Below are 23,951 nucleotides of genomic sequence, written 5' to 3'. Positions count from 1 at the left end.
AACCGGCCGTGTCCCTGAAAGTGCTTTTTCAGTTGGGGATTCTGGAGTTCTCACCCACGCCAGTGACCAGAGGGCCGGTTGTTCCGGACTGGCCCGAGATCGGCTCAAGTGAGACTCTAAAAGGGAACGTTACGAAACTCTGCTTTTAGTGTTTCCCAAGATCCAATTCAAGACCGTGTACCTGACTGGCACTGATTGAATTCGGTACTTGTTGATGGCGATGACGATGATGATGACGGCGACGAAGACTTCCTGTCCTCCCCCTCCCCCAAATACACACACGCTTGAGAGCTGGAGGAGGGACAGGAGGAGGAACCGAAGGGAAGAGGGAAGCCGGGGCCTGGGCGAGCGGCCCCCGACACTCTCCTCCTTCCTCCTCCTCCTCTTCCTCCCCGCCTCGGCCCCCCCCACAGACACCGACACACCCCTTACAGTTCATTCTAACTTTATTCCATCTGTACACGGGCCCGGGCGAGGGGTTAATGCTACGGGCAGCGGAAAAGCTAATGCAGCAGGTGGGCTTGGGGGGCCCAGCCTCCAGTCCTGTCCCCGGCGCCGACGCAGGCCGGCTGGTCCCAGGGCAGCCAAGCGACCTGCCCCTTGGGCTGGGTCTCTCGTCGAGGAGACGGTTGGGCCGGAGCCCCGGGCCCGGGGCAGGGGGCGGAGGGTGTGGGCGGGCGCGGACCCCCAGCGCGGGCCCTCAGTGCGGGTGGTGCCGCCTCTCGGCCATGTTCCCCCGCCCCAGCACCTCACCGCTGAACTGGTACGTCAGCTTCTTCTTCACCTTCTTGACCTCGCCCGTCTTGCCGTAGTTGCGCAGGGCCCGGGCCATTTTCTGATAGGTCATCTTCTTGCGGTTGCCCTTCTGGATGCCCCAGCGGTGGGCCAGGGCCTCCTTGTGCTTGGAGGAGAACTGGAAGGTGCCCTTGTCCTTGTCCACCCACCAGATGCTGTCCTTCATGTCCCCGCTCCGCAGCAGGTCCAGCAGGAATTGGTAAAGACGGATTTTCTTCTTGCTCCCTGGAAGACCCGGGACGGGGGGTTGATAATAATGATGTAATCGTTAGGCGCTTACTCTGTGCAGAGCACTGTTCTAAGATCTGGGGTAGATACAGGGCCGTCAGGTCGTCCCACGTGAGGCTCAGAGTTAATCCCCATTTTACAGATGAGGGAACTGAGGCCCAGAGAAGCGAAGTGCTTGCCCACAGTCACCCAGCTGACAAGTGGCAGAGTCGCGATTCGATCCCATGACCTCTGACTCCCAAACCCGGGCTCTCGCCACTGAGCCACGCTGCACGATAATTGTGGCATTCGGTAAGTACTTCCTGCGTGCCAGGCACAGTTCTAAGCGGCGGAGTAGGTACAAGGGAATTGGGTTGGACAGAGTCCCTGTCTCACGGAGGGCTCACGGTCTCAATCCCCATTTTATAGGCGAGGAAACCGAGGCACAGAGAAGTTAAGCGACTTGCCCAAGGTCACATAGCACTCTAGCTGCAGAGGGGGATTAGGACCCAGGTCCTTCTGACTCCCAGGTCCGTGTTCTATCCACCTGTGATACGTAGAACGGATATCTATATCAAATGCCTCATAGGAGGTCGACATTTGGGGGCCTAGGACGTGAGGGGAGGGCGGCACCATCAAGCCTCCCTCCTCTTCCCTTCCGTCCCCCCACAGATGATCGTGACTAGGGCTTGGCCGAGGTGGGGAGGGGGGCTTTTTGCAGGCGGGGTCCTCAGCCCCACGGACTTTATCGACGCATCCACATCCTCTGCCCCTCTCCCTGTCGGTCTACCCCACTGCCCCGTAAGCTCCTTTTTTTCTTTATGGCATTTTTTAAGTGCTTACTCTGCGTCAACCACCCTTCTAAGCTCTGGGTTAGATACAAGTTAATTAAATGGGACATCGTCCCTGTCCCACACGGGGCTCACAGTCTAAGTAGGACAAGAGCGGGTATGTAATTTGTCCATTCCAAGCGTTTAGAACAGTGCTCAGCACATAGTAAGCGCTCAATAAATACTATTGAATGAATGAATGAATGAATCCCCACTCCGCAGTTCCGTCGTTGGGCAGGGATCGTCTCCCTCTGTCGCCGAATTGTACATTCCAAGCGCTTAGGACGGTGCTCGGCACATAGTAGGCGCTCGATAAATACGCGTGAATGAATGAATGAATGAATGAAACTGAGGCCCAGAGAAGTTAAGCGACTTGCCCAAGGACAATCAACGAGAAATTGGCTGAGCTGGGATTAGAACCCAGGTCCTCTGACTCCCAGGCCCGAGTTCTTTTCACTAGGCCACACTGCCCTTCTTGTGGGCAGGGAAGGTGCCTACCACATCTTCGCATTGTACTCTCCCAAGTGCTCAGTACAATGTTCTGCACACATTGTTCATTCTCGACTGGAACAGCACGGCGTAGTGGAGTGTGGGTCTGGGAATCAGAAGGTTATGGGTTCTAATCCCGGCTCCACCACTTGTCTGCTGTGCAAGCTACTTCACTTCTCTGTGCCTCAGTTCTTGCAACAGTACAATGGGGATGAACACTGTGAGCCCCTTGTGGGACAGCGACTGTGTCCAACCTGATCGCTTAGTACGCTTAGTACCCCAGCGCTTAGTACAGTGCCTGGCATATAATAAGCACTTAACAAATAGCATTATTATTAAATCTATTGATTGAATAAGAGGGGCAGGGGTAGGGGAGGTCTCCTTGGGCACTTACCCCCTTCTGACCACTGGCTTTAAGGCACTGAATCAACTCTCTCCCCACTATCTATCCTGGGTCCCTTCCCACAACACCCCAGCTCACACTCTTCGTTTCTGTCAAGTCAACCCACTCACTGCGCCTCACTCTTTCGACTCTCTCTGGCTTCCAGCCCCTTGCTCAAACTCCCTGTCCCTTCACATCATCTGGGGGCGGGGGGAGAGCGTCACTCCTCTCCTCATCTTCGAGACCCACCTGAAAAACCCATCTCCTCCAGGAGGTCTTCCCTGATTAATTTCTCACCCCCCGAGCCTATTCCCGCCCCCCGGCTAACTGTCACTTCTATGTCACTTGAATGCTTGGGTCCTCACCTCCCCCTACTCCTATGTGGGAAAGGAACTGTAAATACCTTTATACTCTATTGCTTCCTCCTAGCCTTCAATGATTTTAGTGTTCAATCTCCTCAGCTGGGCTGCAACCTCTTGAAGGGCAGAGATTGTGTCTACTAACTCGACTGTACTCTCCCGAGCACTCAGTACGGTGTTCCGCACGCAGTAAGTGCCCAGTAAATCCTACCGATGGAATACCCGCACTGGCTCTCCGGAGGCCAGGCGTCCCGTACCCACACACCTTGGGGCACATCCCTCTTTCCCTGGGGGTGCTGCCTGGCCTCTCCAAGGGCCAGTGGTTCACAGGGCAGAGCACCCCACCCCACTTGCGCACCCCACCACCTCGTCCAAGAGCCCTGGGCTGCCTAGACCTTCACACAGTTCGGTTGTGGACCAGTCCGATCTCAGGGGTGGCTGGGTCGCGCTCTCCCTTTGTACGGCCACCGGACGATTGAGAATTGGGAATGGGGTGACCCTTCTGGCCCCCTGGGCCCCCTGACCTTGGAAATGCCACCCTGGGGCGGGGACTCTCCGGGGTTCCGATCTTAGGGCTGGGGCGTGGAGCGGGAAGGCCGCCGGGAAGACGCGGGGGAGCAGGGGAGGGGCGAGGCCGGCGAGATCCGGACGCTGACCTGGCTCTCCATGCAGGAGTCCCGGGACGGGCTCCAGGCCTTCGGCCTCCCCGTCAGACACTTCCAACGGGGGGCTCTGCCGCTCCCCCTCCTCTTCGTCTGAGCTGGGCTGGGCGGGGGATGAGTACTGCAGGCACATGCGAGGCAGGTAGGGGACCTGGATGGGGGAAGAAAGACCCAGGTGAGGGGAAGAGGGAGGGAGAGAGAGAGAGGTCGAGGGGGGCACGACTCGGAATTGCCCCGGCCTCGTTTCCCGACGGCCGTTGGCCAGAGGGAGCGGGGCTGGTCTGGCCTACTTCACTCACAGAGGACTCTGGGGTCGGAGGGGAGGGAAGGCACCGCAGTTCACTGGGGAAAGAGGGACTTGGTGAGAGATCGGATGAGGGGTCGGGGGGGAGGGGATGGTGGAGTAGCCAGGACGTTGGTCATCGAGGGGGCAGTAAGTAGCGGGGTGAGAGGGCCAGGAGGAAGTTGGGGGGCTGTAGGTGTAGGCTGGAAATCCACGGAGTGACGGTTCACCGAAAGGCCGCCGAATGGTCAGCGCAGGGGGGCGGGGGGCGGCGAGGGGTCAGTGAAGGGGTCGAAGGGGGTGGCGGTTGAGGCTCTGGCCGTTGGGGCTGAGCGGCAGGAAGCTCCACATTGGGTAAGAGCTGGTGTCAGTTTCCTGTGAAACTCCAACCAGCTTCACCACAGCCTCCCGGCTCCGAGCTGCCCCCGCACCGGGGAGGCCAGGTGGCCGCCCCGGGGACACAGGGATCCGGGAGGATGGGCCGGGAGGAAGGCCGGGGGGAGGGCCGGGCAGAAGGAGTCCCCGGGGACCAGGCAGGGAGCCGAGAAAGGCGGTCCCGGAGGACCGGGCCCCGGGCCGGGCGGAAGGAATCCTCGGGGATCGGACGGGAGGCCGGGCGGAGGCAGTCCTGGGGGGCCAGGCAGAAGGAGTCCCGGGGGGATGAGGCAGGGGGGACAGGAGGAGCCAGTCCCCTAGGACCAGGCCGGGGGGAGAAGGCGTTCTGGGGGACGAGGCAGGCGGCCCGGCAGAGGAGCCACGAGGAGGGCGGCGGGGAGGGCCGGGCAGAAGGCGTCCCGGGGCGCCGGGCAGAGGGAGAGGAGGAGGCAGTATCGGGGGGACCAGGTGGAAGGCAGGTGGGAGGGACGGACGGAGGGAGTCCCGGGGGAGCGAGTTGGGTGGGGGGCAGGCGGAGGCAGTCCTAGAGGGCCGGGCGGGAGGCCCGGCGGGAACGGTCCCGGAGTGCCGGGGCCTCCTCGGCCTGGCGGGAGGGAGGGCGGGTGGGCGGTACCTGGTGGTTGAGGCCGCTGTGTGGGGGTGGCATGGCGGCATCCAGCACGTGCATCTGCTCCAGCTCCATGTGGCGGTACAGCTGCTGCAGCTGGGGAGGCTGCACGCTCTGAAGCTCCGTGAAGTGATTCTCCCCGAAGCCCTCGAACTCGCTGTGCCCGTGGTGCGGGTGGAAATCCCAGTAATTGTCTGTGCGGAGGCAGGGGGATGGCGCTCAGGGGGGTGCCGGGGAGCCCGGACCCTTCTAGCCTTCGGGGCCGGGGCCTCGGACCACCCCCCCCCCCCCCCCCCCCCCCCGCTGCCAGCCTGTGGGGGAGCGCGGCTGCCCGACCTCGGCTGGGAGAGGGCAAGGGTCGGGCAGCAGACAGCCAAAACCGGATAATAATAATCATGTCGGTATCTGTCGAGCGCTTGCTTTGTGCAGAGCACTGTTCTAAGCGCTGGGGGAGATACAGGGTCATCAGGTTGTCCCACGTGAGGCTTACAGTCTTCATCCCCATTTTACAGATGAGGTCACTGAGGCACAGAGATGGGGGGGGACAGCTGACCTCCAAAGGCCGGGTCGGGGTGGGGAGGGCACTTTCCTCTCCTGTCGTCCCTCGGCACCTTCTGCTACGCATTCTGCCCCGGCCTTCTCCGCCTTCGTTAGGGGAACATCACCCAGATGGAGTTGACAGACACACCCCTCTCCACATACGCTGACACACACCACTACACACACAAACACTCGTGTGCGCACGCCCCATCCCTCGACAAATAATAATAATAACAATGTTGGTATTTGTTAAACGCTTACTATGTGCAGAGCACTGTTCTAAGCGCTGGGGTAGATACAGGGTGAGCAGGTGGTCCCACGTGGGGCTCACAGTCTTAATCCCCACTTTACAGATGAGGGAACTGAGGCTCGGAGAAGTGAAGTGACTTGCCCACAGTCACACAGCTGACAAGTGGCGGAGCCGGGATTCGAACCCATGACCTCCGACTTCCAAGCCTGGGCTCTTTCCACTGAGCCACGCTGCTTCTCCGAATATATATAGGGGAGCAAACATATATATTCCCAAATATATGTAGGTGCACACATCCACACGCACAAACACACACATAAGCGCCCACTCGGAAACAGCGTGGCTCAGTGGCGAGAGCCCGGCTTGGGAGTCAGCGGTCACGAGTTCTAATCCCGGCTGCGTCACTTGTCAGCTGTGTGACTTTGGGCAAGTCACTTCACTTCTCTGTGCCTCAGTTCCCTCATCTGTAAAATGGGGATTAAGGCCGTGAGCCCCACTTGGGACCACCTGATTATCTTGTATCTACCCCAGCGCTTAGAACAGTGCTTGGCGCATAGTAAGCGCTTAACAAATACCATCATCATCTCTCACTACCCCCACACAAACAAATACGGGCGTACGCAAACGAACCACTCCCCACAATCCTACACAACTCATTCATTCAATCGTATTGATTGAGCGCTGTGTGCACAGCACTGTACTAAGCGCTTGGAAAGTACAATTCGGCAACAGATAGAGACAATGCCTACAGTTGACACGGACACCCAAATGTGCACATGTGCACACAAACCACCACCACACAATCACACCACCCTTAAGTAGAAACACCCCCTCAAAGCCCCACAAATATATACATGCATGTACACTCATCATCACCTTACACACACACACACACACACATCTGTGCACATACACCACCACTCCACAAACACACACACACGTACACACACCATTCCACAAAAATGCACGTGTGTTCAGACATAACCTCCACCCACACAAACATAGGAGAGACACTCCAAAAGTGACAGACATGGTCTCTCTGAGTCACCCCCAAACCCTCACACCTTTGGAGTTGCCAAACACCCTGTGAATACAGTTCTGCTCCTCGTATCATTGCCTTGCTCGGAAGAGGATTGCATGAATGAGCTCTTGGACGGATTTGGCCATGCGCGTCTTTATTTTTTATGAATGAATTCTCCTCATCTAAGAAACCGCTGAACGCCCGATTTTCAATGGGCTCCCAGGGTCGGCCTTTGAGGTGGCCATCTAGCCGTCCTCCACTGGGCCCAACCCGAGGGTCTCTCCCGGAGATGGACGCTTACAAACGGGGTCGCGTTCACCTAATCACATGCGCTCCCACGCTCTCCGTCTCCCACACCCGCTCCCACGTTCCTGAGAAGCAGCGAGGCCTAGTGGAAAGAGCAGAGGCCTGGGAGTCAGAGGATCTGGATTCTAATTCTGGCTCTGCCACTTTTCTACTGTGGGACCTTGGACAAGTCACTTCAGTTCTCCGGGCCCCAGTTCCCTCACTGGCACAGTGGGGATTCAATATCTCTTCTCCCTCCTATTTAAACTGTGAACCTCAAGTGGGACCTGATTTTCCTACTTACTACTACTACTACTAATAATGTTGGCATTTGTTAAGCGCTTACTATGTACAGCGCAGCTGTTCTAAGCGCTGGGGTAGATTCAGGGTAATCAGGTTGTCCCACGTGAGGCTCACAGTCTTAATCCCCATTTTGCAGATGAGGGAACTGAGGCACAGAGAAGTGAAGTGACTTGCCCACAGTCACACAGCTGACAAGTGGCAGAGCCAGGATTCGAACCCATGACCTCTGACTCCCAAGCCCGGATTCTTTCCACTGAGCCATGGTACTACAGTGTTTGGCGCATAGACTGTGAGCCCGTTGTTGGGCAGGGATTGTCTCTATCTGTTGCCAAATCGTGCTACATTCCAAGCTCTCAAAACAGTGCTCTGCACAGAGTAAGCGCTCAATAAATACTATTGAAAGAATGAATGAAATGCTTAACTACCAAAAGAATATTATCTTTATTAACAATGAATAATAATTATTATTTCCCTGGACCCGCAGCCGCTGTGGGCAGGGAGTGTGTCTGTTTACTGTTATATTCTACTCTCCCAAGTGTTCTGTACAGTGCTCTGCACACTGAAAGTGCTCAATATGACTGAATGAATGATCGAATGACCCCATCCTAGTTACAGAGACCACCCACACCCACGCAGACAACCCACTGCACCCGCTCTGCTACTTTCTTACGTATTCGGCTAGAGACACCCTCCCATCCCCATATACCCACACGTACACACGGTCACACACATATAGACGCACAAAGACACAATCAGCCTCCCTCAGTCATACCCACACCCACCTCAGGACGGCCTCCGCCAGCCGCCCCCTGCCCTCGGTCCTTAGATCCCCACGTGGTCCTGGCCCCATCGCACCCGCCCAAACCGCATACTCCCCCCACCCTTCCGCCCCGACCCCAGGCGCGGGCGTCCCACTCGGTCCCCCGCAACCCATCCTCCCTCCCCCCACGCCAACAGAGTCCCCGTCACATGCCACGGGCCAAGGAAAAGAAAAGACATCAGCAAGTCCAAAATCCCCAAATAGAAACCCCCTACAAGAGAAATGTCAGTGTGACCTTCCACTCCGGGCCCGAGACCTCGGGGCTCTGCAGCTTCAACAGACGCGCTCTCTGTGGGGAATAGAGAGGCTGGGAGGGGAGGGCTGGGCCCCAGTGGGCAGGGGAGAGAAGTTGAGAGGAAAGCGGAGAAGAACGGTCTGACAGACAGCGGGGAAAATGAAGAGATAAGCACTTTAGAGAGAATGAATCACTTCAAGCCCAGGTGCACCAGAAGAGCAGCGACTGCCGCGGGCTGTCCTAGCGGGGTTCACCGGGCCACCTCTCCTCTTGCCCCCACGAGGCCTCGACACCCCTTTCGCCGCCACCCCACGAAGCGACAGAGGTGGACGCGGGAGCCAGGTGGTCCCAGCAGCCGGATAAGGCGCCCTTGGGCCCGGGATGGCCCAGAGCCGTCCAAATGCCGGAGAAGCAGCGTGCCCTACTGGGGAGAGCCCGGGCCGGGGAGTCGATAGGACGTGGCTTCTCATCCCGGCTCCGCCACTTGTCTGCTGTGTGACCTTGGGCAAGTCACTTCCGCTTCTCTGTGCCTCATCTGGAAAACGGGGATTGAGACCATGAACCCCATGTGGAACATGAACTGTTCCAACTGTTCCGACCTGATTAGTTTGTATCTATCCCTGTGTTTCGTACATTGCCTGGCACATAATAAGCGTTTGACGAATACCATAAAAACAAGAACAAAAAACTCCCAGGCTCTGTGGGCATCTAGCCACCACCGCCCCTTGAGTCACTTCCCGGTGCCAATGCAGGGCCCTTGCCCTGCGGATCTGGCAGCAGTGCTCACCCCAAAAGGAGGTAAGACCCTGGTGAGGGGTCTGGGGGCGTTGGCCCAGGGAAGGGTGGGTGAGAGGCAGGGAGCCCATCTTTTCTTTGTTGCCCCAGTCCGGTCCTGAACCGATACGCACTGAAGGCAAATCCCTGAAAACCGAATGAGGGGCCCACGGGGATCGTTCCAGGGTCGGTTTCATCAACCTCCTCTTTGGGAAGAGGGCAATAATAATCACTGTGGCATTTGTTAGGTGCTTACTACGTGCCAAGCACTGGGGAAGATACAAGATAGGTTAGACACCATCTCTGTCCCACGGAATGTTCACAGTCTAAAGGGGAAGGGGACCAGGTATCGAATCCCCATTTTACAGATGAGGAAACTGAGGCCAAGAGGAGTTCAGTGACTTGTCCAAGGTCACAGAGGAGGCAAATGGCGGAGCTGGGATTAGAACTCAGGTTCTCTAACTTTCAAGCCCGTACTTTTTCTAGTAGGCTACACTGCCTCTCAGGATGAAGGGCTGGGTCTCTGTACTGAAGGGAATGGAGGGGGGGAGACAAGGAGGAGGGATGCAGAGAGGGGGAAGGAGGGAGAGAGTACTAGAGAGGAGAGAGGAAGGGAGAGGAAGGAGGGAGAGAGGGAGAAGGAAGGAGGGAGGGGGGAGAGAGGAAGAGAGAAAGGGAGAGGAAGGAGGGAGAAGAAAGGAGGGAGGGGGGAGAGAGGACGAGAGGAAGGGAGAGGAAGGAGGGGAAGAGTGAGAAGAAAGAAGGAAGAGGGGAGAGAGGAAGAGAGGAAGGGAGAAGAAGGAGGGAGAGAGGGAGAAGAAGGGGAGGGGGAGAGAGGAAGGGAGGAGAGGGAGGGAGTTGGGGGAGGAAGGGGGAAGGGAGGGAGGGAGGGAGAGATGTCTGTATTCACTTGCCTGCTGCACTAAGAGCCTCTGGGAAACAGGCAGTGGTGCCGACAGTGATGAGGCTGAGCCACCATCAGCAGTTTCAGGAGCCCAGACCTCTCTCACTCTCCCTTCCCCGGCGGCTCCCACCTGCCTCCTCCAACAGTGAAAGTCAGCTGAAGAGATGAGCTCCCTCGAGTCAGCTTGGGAAAGCAGAGGAGCCAAACACCGGGCACTGGGCTGCTGCTAAGGCCAATACCTGCTCGGACCCGGCCTTTCGCAGCTACTTCCTACAATCCCTGGGAGGGAGGAGGAAAGGGTCAGGAAATTTTATCCTGTTTTGCAGATGAGGAAACTGGGATCCAGAGAGGCGAGTGACTTGCCGAAAATCACATTCATTGTGCTGGTGGGCAGGCCAGGTTGGGGAAAGCTGAGCCTCGGGACTAAAGCTGGAATTAAGGTCCTGGAAGAGGCAGGACTCTGGAACCAGAAATCTCCAGAGCCCTAAAGAAATCCGACTTGTCGCCTGAATTGAAGAGCGCTCCTCTGGAAGGGGTGCATCTCCCAAAGGAGCAGCAGCCAGGACAGCAGTATCATGTCTGTTTTATTGTTCATTCATTTATTCAGTCGAATTTATTGAGCGCTTACTGTGTACAGAGCACTGTACCAAGTGTTTGGAAAGTACAATCAGCAACAGATAGAGACAATCCCTATCCAACAACGGGCTCACAGTCCAGAAGGGTCTAGAAAGGTCCCAGTTTGGAACAATATAATATTGTTATAGTATACTCTCCCAAGTGCTTAGCACAGTGTTCTGCACCCAGTAAGGACCCAGTAAATACGACCGACTGACTGTGCCCGAACGATGCAGGGAGAGAAGTAAGAAATAGAGGCGGAGGGGACGTCTGGGAAAAGGGCTGCTCAGAGAGGCACTTCCCTACGAGAATGAATGAATGATGGCATTTCTCAAGCGCTTACTATGTGCCAAGCACTGTTCTTAGCATGGGGGAAATACAAGGTCATCAGGTTGTCCCAGGTGGAGCTCACCTTCCTAATCCCCATTTTACAGATGAGGTCAAGTGAAGTGACTCGCCCAAAGGGACCCAGCTGACAAGTGGTGGAGGCGGGATGATAATAATAATAACGTTGCTATCTGTTAAGCGCTTATTATGTGCAGAGCACTGTTCTAAGAGCCGGGGTAGATTCAGGGTGATCAGGTTGTCCCACGTGGGGCTCACAGTTTTAATCCCCATTTTACAGATGAGGTAACCGAGGCCCAGAGAAGTGAAGTGACTCGCCCACAGTCACGCGGCGGACAGGTGGCAGAGGCGGGATTCGAACCCATGACCTCTGACTCCCAAGCCCGGGTTCTTGCCACTGAGCCTCGCTGCTTCTCTATATGAACACCAGGGGGCGCCAACACCTCGGGCCTGCAGGTGGGCAGGAAGAAAATCGGTGCGACCACTGGCCTTTCTTTCACTGAGGGCCTCCTCTGGCCTCCTCTGGCCTCCCCCTCCTCACTGGCAAGAAACCGATCTTGTTCTGGGGCCGGCCTGGAGACACAGCTCCATTTGGAGTATGGCCATGGAGCCCCTCGGGAACACGGTCCTCACTGACCGTTCCCCAGAGTCCGCCGAGAGGCGGGGATGTCCGTGAGGGGCAGCCCAGGACCCTCCTCCAAGATGGCCCTAGTGGGAATCAGGCCTCCGTGGCGGATCCTACAAGGCATCCGAGCACTAAATTGGCCTCAGAACCACCCTGGGTCCCCAGAACTTTCAGGCGAAATCCGACCCCATCCCCTCTGCCCGGACCTCGGAGACTGGGCGGGGATGAGGTGTGGGCTCACTGGTCATTCAACACTCTGCTTTCGTTTCCCACTTCCCTTTAGTCCAGGTCTCTTGCAGTGGGCTGAGAGAGGCTGGCGGGAGGCCCTGAGGGACCGCTTTTCAAACTACTCTCTTGCGGTCCCCCAGGGTCACTCGTCGGGCCCCGCAGCTGAGGCGGTCATAGTGGAATCAGCAGATCCAGGTGAAATCCAGTTTATGAGAGGAGGAGGAAGGGCATAAATCACCCCTGAGTTATTAGTCCTCGAATTATTTCTCTCCCTGTCGATCTTTTTTATGGTATTGGTTGAGCAGTTACTAGGTGCCAGGCACTCTACTAAGCACTGGGGTGGATACAGGCTAATCAGATTGATCGCAGTCCATGTCCCAAGTGGGGCTCACGGTCTTATCCCCATTTTACAGATGAGGGAACTGAGGCATAGAGAAGTTAAAAGTGAGTTACCCTAGGTGACACAGCAGACAAGGTGCAGAGCGGGAATGACAACTCGGGTCGTTCTGACACGTAGGCCCGTGCTCTATCTACTAAGCCACAACTGCTTCTGAGCACTCACCCTGGCTTCAGACCAAGAACAGAGTGGTTCTGGAGTCGGGGAGAGGGACTAGAGAGAAGGTGGGAGGAAAGGATGGGGGAAGGAGGAAGGGATGAAGAGAGATGGGGAGGGAAGGAGGGAGGTCCGTGTTCACCACCCTGTGAGCCTTTAGGAAACAGTCGCTGGTGTTGACGGTGATGAGACTGAGCTGCCAACGGCAGTTTCTGGAGCACGGACCTCTCTCCCTCTCCCTTCCCTGAAGCTCCTGCCCCCAAAATCAAACGTCAGCTGAAGGGGTGAGCTCCCTTAAGGCAGCTTGGGAGGGCAGAGCACCGGAACTCTGTGTACTGGGCTACTGCTGATGGCAGTACTTCCTTGGATTGAACCTTTTACAACCACTTCCTAGAATCTCCGGGAGGGAGGAAGAAAGGGTCAGGAATTTTATCCCCATTTTGCAGTTGAGGAAACTGAGACCCAGACTAGAGCGGCACATCGGGAGGATCGGAAACGAGGCAGGGCGAGGCTCCGGGGCCAGGAACGAGAATGATCCCTCTGGCCCCACCTCAAAGGGGGTCACTTCCAGAGTTGTACAGCCGTGACGCAGACCGGAGGAAGCAACTCCTCCCTAGGCCGGGGGCTCCTCTCCTCCCCGCCGAAGGAGAAAGGGCCGGGGACGGCAGAGGCAGACCCAGGAAGCCAGTTTCCAGGCTGTTTCTGCCCTTGATCAGCTTGAGGGGCAGGATATAGACCCTTCTCAGGAGTCAGACTCTGATTTTTCTCATGTCCCTCCTGGGAGGGGCCTTTCTGTCAGGCGGATCCAGGATTCCCCTCGGGGCCCGCTGGTTGGAAGCGGGTGGGTCTTGCCAGAGCCAGGCTGTTTTCCTCAGGAGGCGGCGGCAGCGGATCTTCCTGCCGTCTTTCTGGAAGGAGCACCCTTGCGTGCCCCGGTGCCTGGTCGGCCGAGAAGGCTTTTACCCCACTATCTTCACTGGCTGGGTTCGAAGCCCCAGCTGGGTCGGGTGAGCTGACTCTGGCCCTGAAGTGTGGCTGGCAGATTTCCTGAAGACGGCTCACGCAGCGGCCTCTGTTTCCCTCCGGTTGGAAATCCCCCTTCTATGAGGAAAGGGGCTTGTTCCAGTCACCTTGGGGATCAAATGGTTCTCTCCTTCGAAAATACTGTTTGTTGACTGGCTTAGCGACTCCTTGCTCCCCTTTCCTCTTAGGGGAAATCTGAATCTGGCAACCCAGGAGGAAGGGCCCCGGGGAGGTATAGGAGAGAGCTAGCCCTAGGCCGAGGGGTTCTAGGGGCCCGAGGAGGGTCTTCTCTGAATCTGCTAACGATCCACGGGCTCCCGGACATCCAGTGGGCACTTTCTCTAGGGTCCGCTGATGGTGCTGGTGAGGATGATGATATTGGGGGGTCAGGAGGCTCCACTCCCTTCTTCTGGATGGATGATTTAATCCAGGTATCCAGGGGTGACATGAAAACCTCACACTCTTTTCTTTCTTCCGCTTCCCACCGCTCTCCCCTCCCCGCCCGGCTCGGCAGCGCAGCTGAGTGGGGTGGAACAAGGGGGCCAAGGAAACAGCATGGCCAAAACATAGGCCCAGGAGGCACAAGGACCTGGGTTCTAATCCCTGCCCTGCCATTTGTCTGCTGTGTGACCTTGAACTTCTCTGTGCCTCAGTTACCTCATCTGAAAAATGAGGATTAGGACTGTGAGCCCCACGTGGGACACGGATTGTGACAAACCTGATTACTCTGTATGTACCCCAGCACTTAGAGCGGTTCCTGGCACATAGTAAGTGCTTAACAAATACCATAAAAAGGTAGTTCCCTGATTATTTTGACTGAACCCTGGAGACCCCAGTGCCAGAGTCAGGATCGGCGAGGATGGAAGGTGTGGGCTGGGAATGAGGGCTGGGGAATGGGGGACAGAGGGGAGAGATCAGAGAAGGGTGGCGTGAGGTGGTGGTGGGGAACGGGGGTGGGGGGTGGGGTCCTGGTTGTTGGAGCTACAGGATATATCCGGGGGGGGTCTCCCTGAAGTGGGGGAACAGCACCAATCCCCAGCTGAGAAGCTCAGACCTGGAGGGTGGGTCCAGGCACACCTGGTCCTGAAACTCCCGGATCAATAGATGCTGTGGGACAGACCCAGAATCCGTTGCCCCGGGCAGAGGCCTGGTTTCCACTTACCACTGTGGCTCTCTCCATCGCTGAGATAAGGGTAATAGTCATGGGTTTGGCGGTAGAGGTCGGGGTCATAGGGCACCATATCTTCTGTTGGCTGAAGACAAAGGAAGCACGTTAGACCCTGAAAAGGAGAAACACGGATCCCCTGAACTGGCCTGGATTCCCCCCAGCTTAACCTGTGGGGACCCTGAATCCCAGTCTTTAAGCTGTTTCGAGAGGGGAAGAATTGGGGAGGGGGTGGGGGTTCAAGGGAGATTTAAGATGGTGATTAATAATAAATTATTTACTGATTGGTTTATATTAATGTCTGTCTCTCCCTCTAGACTGCAAGCAAATTGTGGGCAGGGAACGCGTCTACCGACTCTGTTGAATCGTACTCTTCCCAAACACTTAGCAGAAATAATAATAATAACGGACAGAGCTCTGCGCACAGTAAGCACTCAATGAATACTATTGTTACCCTTCCCCTCCTCAGACTTGTGCCCTGGATCAGAGAGGTGAGCACCAGCAACTACTGAGGATGTCGATGATGATGATGAGAGGGTAAACTGGGTTGAAATAGGAAGCAAGTGTCCGAGAAGGACTCCCTGACCAGCGGCAATCCCCACCCTGAAGTTTGGCAGGCAGGTGTCAGAGGAGGGTTCGGTCAGGTTCATTCTCCATCCCGTTGAGATTAGCGCTTTAGGGACATGCAGGCTTCCCTAGTGAAGTGTCCCCCAACACCCTGCCACCCCAAACAGCAAGGGGACAGTGGCCCCTCGACTCGCCCGCACCCACACCCCGGCCGCCCTGGTCACCCCTAAGATTCCGATGAGCCCAAGCCCCCAGACTCGGTCCCTCGCATCTCCAGCCGGCGTATGGGATCCCACATCTTTCTCCTGGTGAACGCAAGCCCCCGGACCCTCACACTTTGTCTCTCCCCTGCCCCTGGGCTTTTCCCCAGGGGCCTGGAAGCTGAGGGGAGGGAGCTCTTATACTCGTTCTTGCAGCACCTTTCAGAGACGATCAAGTCATCGGCTTCTGATGACCACCCGCCCCCCCGCAACTCTTCAACGATCCTGGTCTCCATGACTCCCCCATCCCTCCCCTGATGCTGAGCTCCCCCGGGTGTTAACAGCGAACACTGGCTGTTGTGTTTTCAGTTTCAGGGTCCTTAGCTGGCCATTTCAAAGTCCATTTCTTCCTCTTCTTTTTCAGATAAATGGCTACCCATTTCCTCCTCACACCCCTCCCCGACACACCCACCTACCCACCCTCACCCACAGACCGGGTGCCTACAGATCATCAAACTGGTGGTGACAGCAGGGCAGAGTGCCCCGCTTCGGGCAGGTGACACCCTTGTGGGCTGGTGACACCCTCGTGGGCAAGTGACACCGCCGAGGGAGGTGAGAAGACAGGTGGCCCAACCCCAGGGGAGGCTCTGCCTTGGGCCAGGGGAGGGGGGTGGAGGAAGGGGAGGCCGGTCATAGGCAGATCTGTCCCCTGGGGGACAGTGCCAACCCCCTATTGGCCCCTTCTCTGGCGCAGTGGCTAGAGCACGGGTCTGGGAGTCAGAAGGTCATGGGTTCTAATCCCGGCTCCATCACTTGTCTGCTGGGTGACCTGGAGCAAGTCACTTCACTTCTCGGGGTCTCATTTGCCTCATCTGTAAAATGGGGATTGAGATTGTGAGCCCCAAGAGGGACGGGGACCGTGTCCAACCCGATTTGCTTGTAACCGCCTCAGCGCTCGGTACATAGCAAGCGCTTAACAAACACCATAATTACCATCATTATTCTTGTTAGTATTCTCCCTCCCCACCACCCCCCCACATTCACTCACCCTCACCTAGACTTTCAGTCTCAATTACCCCCACAGACCCTTTCACTCCTTCCCATATTGCCATGCTCCTTCTTACTCCCTCTCGTACCCCCCCCGACACTCACACCCACCTGGACCCACTCTGGCGCCCTCCTCGCCCACCCCCACCTTCAACCATTCTCTCTCCAGATGCTCTCAGGTCCAGCACACACACACTTCACCATCATCAGGGATTCGCACTCACCTCCCCTGGAAGCCAAAGCTCACTCCCACCCCCACTCGGCCTGTGTATACCCACGAATTATGCAATTGGCAGCATTGCAGCCCCAGAGGATCACGCGCTTGCCGAGAAAACAGCCAAGGGAGGGGGGGGACCCGGTGGTCAAATACGCCCCCCAGAGGAGAGCGCCCAGAAGGCCCTGCCTTCCTCCCCCACCAAAGGGAAACTCCCCTCCCATGGGAAGCAGCTGGGAGGCCAAGGGCCTGGGAATCATGGAGGCGGGGTGGGGGAAAAGGTCCGCGCTTGGCCGAGAGCCTTCCGAAGGACACACCTCTATTCCCAGCGATCCCGGCAGAGAGCGATACTCTGAGAGGTCTCCTGCCTCTTAGTTGAACCTCTGGTTACCTCCAGAGACACTGGCCTCGCACCCCCAGCCTCAAGGGACACAGTGAGGGCATCGTGAGGCGGTTTCTGGCCCCGCTTCTCTCCCCCACCCATTCCGGAGATCTTGGGGAGTGGAGAGCCCCAGGGAGAGGTGAGGGGGTCAAGGGGAGGCCTAGGCCCCCAACCGTGAGCTCTCTGCCGTGGGAAGCGATTGAGACTGGGGCTTGGGGGCTGTCTGCATCCCGTTTTGCCTCCTTAGTCTCGGGACAAAGTTCTGGAGAGATGAACCTGACCCAGACCAAAGGCTATCAGGGAAGGAGTCGAACCAGCGCCCTCCCCCGCTCCTGTAAAGCTGCAGTCCCTGTCTGGCTGCCCTCGGCCCTGGGGGCCCGAGGACTCAGCCTGGTTCATCCTCTGGGGCCTGCGCTCTGGCAAAGGGAGGGGAGGCTGGCGTTCCTGGGGTTCTACCAAGGCCCGGCCGGGGACGGGTCGCAGGGGAGGGGCCCGAGCGGTCGGAAGGTCCGGGAGACTCCATAGCCGGGTCCCACGGCCGGGCGCCCGCACCCCCTCCCACTCCTACCCTGGCTCTAAAGGCAGGGCGGCGGCCGGGGCCCTTCTGAGCCGAGCTTTGGGGTCGGAGGCGGCGGTAGAGCGAACCGATGGCGCGGGGCCGGCCCCCCGACCCCCACCATGCCCCAGCCCCACCTTGGCCCCCAGTGACCCCCGACTCCTCTTTCCCGAGGGTTTCCCCCAACTTCCGTGACTCCAGGACCGGTCCCTTCCTCCGGTCACCCGGTTCCCATCACCGGGCTCTACCCCATCATGCCACTGCCCGGCCTTGCCCTCCAGGGTCTTAGTGCCCCAGCCCCTGCCACCTCCAGCTGCAGCCCCCGCTTCCCACCCCTGCCACCTCTGGTCCTTACAGCCCCGCCAACCCCGCCCTCTCCGGCTCCTCCACTCTCTCCCAGCTGTTCCCTCCTCCGCCTTCTTGCCTTCACCTCCTACTGCCTCCCGTCCTCGCTCCGGTCTGCCTCTAATGGGCCTCCCCCAACCGCCCCGTCCTCCGGCACCCCGACCCCGCACAGTCCCCTTCCCTGGTGCCCCGAGGCCCCTCCGCCGGCCAGACCCCTGCCCGGCGACCGTCTATAAATAACCCCCGGCTCCGGCTCCGGCTCCCTCACGGCCCCACTGCCCCCCGCTCCTTCCCGACGGCAGAACCCCATGGCCCCCGGGGGGGCTTAATCAGTGGAAACAACTGGAGATCCCAATCCTGTGGCTCTGAGAGGAAACACCGACTTCCCACTGATTAGAGAGCGGTGGCGACGACGGCGGAGACGACGACGACGGGGCCGGGAGGGTGGCCGGCCCGAGGGCGCGGGGGGCCTGGAGACCTGCGGCCGAGCCCTAGTACTCACAGGGGAGATGAGGGGAAACCCTTCCATTTTGCACGCCTGCAACATCCAGCCAACTTCGCAGCCCGTCAGCTCCCCAACTTCGGCCAGGGCAGCTCCGGAGCCCCGGGGCATCGAGGGCCGCCGGTCGGGGCCGGGGCGGGCACCGAGCTGGGCAGGGCGGGCGCTGGGTGGCTCAGTCCTGCCCCTTGGCCCAGAGGATCCCGAGGTGAGCCCCCTCCCTTGACATTGCAGCGCTCAAGTTCCTGATTTTATCGAAGAGCCTGTAGCTGGGAGATAGTCCCTCGGGTGACATCACAGCCCCAGCCCGTTTGCATAAATCTCTTGTGCTACAGGAAGTCACTCGCCGACCCCATAGGCAGGTGGCGGCACTGGAGGCCAGCCAGCGAGGGCCACCGGCCCGGGGCCTCCCAGCCCAGAGGAAGCTGGCGAGGGACTGGGGGGAGCCGGAGGGAGAGGAGGGCCCGACCTGGGGGGAGGAGGCGAGGGTTAGGGCAGCGTGGGGCTTCAGGCAGGGGCCTTCCGAGGCCTAGCCGGATCCTAAGAGGCCTGAGGTAGAGTGCGCCCGCTCCCTAAGAAGTCAAGGTCTCCTGTTGGCCTACTCCTGCCCTGCATCGTCATCAGAGGCATTTTTCGAGCAATTACGGCGTGCAGAGGACTGTAATGAGCGCTTGGGAGAGTACAACAGAGTTGGTAGACACGTCCCCTGCCCCCAACGGGCTAATAGCCTACAGATGCTGCCTGACCAGGAGAAGGCCCTTCCTCTGGCACTAGAACAGGGCCAAGGGCAGGGGCAGCAGAGGGCGGGGAGGAGGCTGGGAAGAGTGAGGAGGTGGGTTCTGCCCCGGCGGTGGGTCCCGCCCCGGCCTCGGGCCCCCGGTTAAATGGCACAGTGGGGATTTTAGTCCGGAGAGCTCTGGCCACGACCTCTTCCCACTGGCTCCTGGCCCAAATGCTGCAGGCTCTTCCCTCTAGTAGAGGTTCTCACCTGGGCTGGGGGCTCACAGGTGTTAGGGGAATCACAGCATCAGAGCCAACTTCCTCCCTCACTCCCAGCTCGAACCCAAGGCCTCCTGCAAGTTCCTCTCCCCCAGGTGGGGGAAACTGGGCAACAGAGACCGCACGTTTCACCCCAGACCACCACGGGGTCCCCATCCAGTCAGTCTTTCAATCGTATTTATTGAGCGCTGAGGGTAGAGCACTTGGGAGAGGACAGTAAAACAATAAGCATAATCCCTCCCCAAAATGAGTTCACAGTCTACACACTCATACACACACACACATACACCAACCCCGCCTCCCCACATCATTCCCACCATGCCAATAATAATCACAATTACGTGCTTAGTATGTGCCAGGCACTGTACTGAGCGCTGGGGAACATACAAGATAATCAGGTTGGACACGGTCCCTGTCCCCACGGAGTTTATAGTCTTAATCCGGATTTTACAGATGAGGTCACTGAGGCACAGAGAAGTAAAATAACTTGCCCGAGGTCACTTGGCAGACAAGTGGGAGAGCCAGGATTAGAACCCAGGTCCTTCCGACTCCCAGGCCCGTGTTCTATCCACTAGGTCGTGATGCTTCTCCGTTCCCTTCCTTCTCCCTCTCCCTTCCTTTCCCTTCCCTTCCCCCCCAGGGACTCTGGATCTTCCATTTGGGAACTTCTGGTGAAAGTCCATGAAGAAATAGGATGTCTTTGTGGGGTTGAGGGGCTTGGGGAAGCAGCGTGGCTCAGTGGAAAGAGCCTGGGCTTGGGAGTCGGAGGTCATGGGTTCGAATCCTGGCTCTGCCACTTGTCAACTGTGTGACTCTGGGCAAGTCACTTCACTTCTCTGTGCCTCAGTTAGCTCATCTGTAAAATGGGGATTAACTGTGAGCCTCACTTGGGACAACCTGATTACCCTGTATCTACCCCAGCGCTTAGAACAGTGCTCTGCACATAGTAAGCGCTTAACAAATACCAACCTTTCATTATTACTGGGGAGAGAGAGAAGACAGATCAACAAGAAAATAGCTTCTCTGGGTCAGCCCAAAACACCAGAAACCTGCAGTCTAGAAGAACTCCAACCCCACAGTCATATTAATGCAACACCCACACTCGGTAAGAGCTCAACAAATACGATCGCTTGACTGACTTATTGAGATTACGGTCCACTATGACCCCTCAGATTGTTCTCTGCCTTGCTTGCCCTCATCTTAACCTACACATTTGCTTCTCTACCCTCAGAGAATTTCCTGTGAGACATGGGGCACAGGAGGTTGATCAAAGGCCCAGGGGGTCACAGAGTTCATATGAAGCCACCTGAAATACCCAACTGCCAAGTGACCCACTCCCTGTCCACAAAGAACATATGCTGTAACGGGAGACAGACATGAAAATATTTACATCTAGAGCAGTCAGAATAAATGAAGGAAATGAGCAGAGAGAGTTACGAAGGCCTTTCGAGTCCTGGGATCCTAAAACTGGACAAAACGGTCATCTAAGGCTGTCCCGGAATCCTTTGACTTTTCCTAACTGCCTCCAGAGGAATCCACACTTCTTTCTTGAAACCGCAGTCCTGGATTTCACAATCCTTATAAGCGGGAAGTTCTTCTTCTCTAATGAAAAGCCTCGCTGCTGGCGGGCAATTAAAGTCAATTACCTCTTGTTTCTGCCCTTAGGTGAGACAAAGAAGCACTGCTCCGGGTCACTTCTTCTCTCCCCTCCTGTATCGAGCACTGCTGGTATCAAGCCTCTCTTTGGCCTCTTCATCTGCAGTTATTAAAAAGGACGGTTTCATTAGCTTCCTAGGCCAGATTCTTCTTAGAAATTATTTCCCAGCTTTTAATCATTGTTTTGCTCTCTTCCAGAACTTCAAGTTCTCTACCAGAACACACTTTGGTAATCTTATTTATCCCAATAGCGTGTCTCCGATGTCCCGGGGCTTTGGGACTGCCCAGCTGGGACCCTGACAGGCAGCTAAGGTGGGTGGATGAATAAGATCCTAGAGGGTGAGCTCCTTATAGGTGGGGCAGGGATCCCACCTCTAGCAGCTTGGCCTAGTGGAAAGAGCAGGGACCTGGGAGTCCAAAGAGCTGGGTTCCAATCCCGGGCTCTGCCACTCGTCTGCTGGGTGACCTTGGGTAAGTCACTTAACTTCTCTGTGCCCCAGTTACCTCATCTGTAGCATGAGGATTAAGACTGTGAGCCCTGAGTAGGACAGGTTCTGTTCCCAACCTGATTATCTTGTATCTACCCCAGTGCCTGGCACATAGTAAGTGCTTAACAATTATTACTAGTATTAATCTCTCCTTAGAGCTTAGTAATAATAATAACTATTATTATTATGGTAGATACATGGTAATCAGGTTATCCCACGTGGGGTTCACAGTCTTAATCCCCATTTTACTGATGAGGGAACTGAGGCAGAGAGAAAGTAAGTGGCTTGTCCAAGGTCACACAGCAGACAAGTGGCAGAGCTGGGATTAGAACCCAGGTCCTCTGACTCCTAAGCCCGTGCTCTTTCCACTACGCCACACTGCTTCTTAGTACGCACTCCACACACAGTAAGAGCTCAACAGATACCATCGCTTGACTGATTTATTGAGATTATGGTCCACTATGACCCCTCAGATTGTTCTCTGCCTTGCTTGCCCTCATCTTAACCTACACGTTTGCTTCTCTATCCTCAGAGAATTTCCTGTGAGACATGGAGCACAGGAGATTGATCAAAGGCCCAGGGGTCACAGAGATCATATGAAGCCACCTGGACAACAGTAATGTTAATGAGAATAATTTATTAAGCACTTACTACATGTCAAGCACTCTGCAAGTCCCTGAGGTAGAAACTAGATAATCAGATTGGACACCGTCCCTGCTGGCCAGGAGGTTCGCGATCTAAGAGGGAGGGAGGACAGATATTTTATTCCTATTTGACAGAGAAGGAAACTGAGGCACAGGCACAGAGAAGTTTAGGGATTTGCCCAAAGTCACACCACAGGAAAGTGGCCGGGAGTGTGGCTTAGTGGAAAGAGCTTGGGCTTGGGAGTCAGGGGTCGTGGGTTCTAATTCCGGCCACTTGTCAGCTGACTTTGGGCAAGTCACTTAACTTCTCTTGCCTCACCTCACCGTTTAGAACAGTGCTTGGCTCATAGTAAGCTCTTAACAAATATCATCATCATCATGATTATTATTACTAGAATGTGGATCTCCTGAGTCACAGGCCTGTGCACTTTTCACGAGGCTGTGCTGGGTTAGAGAGGGGCCAAATTTCATTTCTGGGAGGAACAATGAGGAATAATTGATCAACAGCCTGGGTTCCTATGGCTTCTGAACAGAATCGACGTTTGGACAAGATGAGATAGGGAGAAAGGAGAACCTATGAGGGGAAAGAAGAAAGGAGAGGAGAAGAGGGAGGGGAAAGGAAAAGCAGAAAGAAGGGCAAAAGTCTGAGTCTGTGGGAGGCTTCTGACTTGGCAGCCCCAAACTGGACTTTGGCTCCGGGGCCACAACGGGGCTTGGGAAGGGAAAGAATGGGAAGTCGAGAAGGGAAGGAAAGGAGGAGGGAGGAAAGGAGAGGAAACGAGAAGAAGAGGGAAGAAGGAAGAAGGAGGGGAAGAAGGGAAAGAGGACCAAAATCCTTGAATCTGGTGTGAGGACAATTCCACCCTGGGCTGAATTCATCGGAAACCCTTCCATCCATCAGTCAATCAATCAGTCAATCGTATTCCTTGAGTGCTTACTACGTGCAGAGTACACACAGTACTCTGACTCCCCAGCCCGTGCTCTTTCCACTAAGCCACGCTGCTTCTCTTATGAAGATGTTTATCTCTTGTGGATGTTTGTATCCAACCCAGTGCTTAGTACAGTGCCTGGCACGTAGTAAGTATTTAACAAATGCAGGAGTTATTATTATTATTATCCTAATGCCAGCTTGCCTGCTCTGTGACCTCGGGTGAATAACTTAACTTCTCCGTATCTCAGTTTCCCTGTCTTTAAATGAGGATAAATCACAAAATGGCATTTACCGAGCACTTACCGTGTGCAGAGCACTGTTATTAAGCTCTTGGGAAAACATGAAACAACAGAGTTGGCAGACATAATCCCTGCCCACAGGGAGCTTACGGTCTGTCTTCTCTCCCCCTTAGACTTCTTGTTACAAGTGGTCTTTCTCTGGAATCCTCACATGGGCTCAGAGAGAAGCAGCGTGGCCTAGTGGAAAGAACCTGGAGCTGGGAGTCAGAGCCCCTGGATTCTAATCCAGGAGCAGCGTGGATCAGTGGAAAGAGTCTGGGCTTGGGAGTCAGAGGTCATGAGTTCGAATCCCGGCTCTGCCACTTGTCAGCTGTGGGACTGTGGGCAAGTCACTTCACTTCTCTGTGCCTCAGTTACCTCATCTGTAAAATGGGGATTAACTGTGAGCCCCACGTGGGACAACCTGATTACGCTGTATCTCCCCCAGC

The 23,951-nt window shown here is 56.4% G+C and overlaps 1 protein-coding gene across 3 annotated transcripts; it reads right to left on the bottom strand.

The window, feature by feature from the left end:
* Window positions 1–428: 428 nt before the first annotated feature.
* On the bottom strand, window positions 429–21,222 carry SPI1 (Spi-1 proto-oncogene). Of its 3 annotated transcripts, none has more exons than XM_029059237.2 (5): window positions 21,152–21,222; window positions 14,694–14,784; window positions 5,017–5,204; window positions 3,719–3,875; window positions 429–1,020 (listed from the first exon to the last, which is right to left on the bottom strand). In XM_029059237.2, exons 2-5 carry the CDS (start codon window positions 14,770–14,772, stop codon window positions 701–703), a joined length of 744 nt encoding a protein of 247 aa, XP_028915070.1. In that variant the 5' UTR covers window positions 14,773–14,784; window positions 21,152–21,222; the 3' UTR covers window positions 429–700. The 3 variants fall into 3 exon arrangements, with proteins under 3 accessions (XP_028915070.1, XP_039767346.1, XP_028915069.1); XM_039911412.1 differs by lacking the exon at window positions 21,152–21,222 and adding an exon at window positions 20,896–21,014; XM_029059236.2 differs by lacking the exon at window positions 21,152–21,222 and adding an exon at window positions 18,510–18,781.
* Between the last annotated feature and the right edge of the window lie 2,729 nt (window positions 21,223–23,951).

This window comes from Ornithorhynchus anatinus, chromosome 3 (genome assembly GCF_004115215.2).
Source record: "Ornithorhynchus anatinus isolate Pmale09 chromosome 3, mOrnAna1.pri.v4, whole genome shotgun sequence".
NCBI classification, from domain to species: Eukaryota; Metazoa; Chordata; class Mammalia; order Monotremata; family Ornithorhynchidae; genus Ornithorhynchus; species Ornithorhynchus anatinus.
This window is presented reverse-complemented; position numbering and strand designations above follow the sequence as displayed.

Bases quoted from the DNA above. Each gene is read 5' to 3' on its own strand.
- SPI1 (XM_029059236.2), bottom strand. From the start codon at position 18,620: ATGCCCCGGGGCTCCGGAGCTGCCCTGGCCGAAGTTGGGGAGCTGACG. The intron at 3,876-5,016 runs GTACCGCCCACC...TCCCCCATCCAG, and splicing joins ACAGCGGCCTCAACCACCAG to GTCCCCTACCTGCCTCGCAT. The intron at 1,021-3,718 runs GTCAGCGTCCGG...CGGGTCTTCCAG, and splicing joins ACTCCTGCATGGAGAGCCAG to GGAGCAAGAAGAAAATCCGT.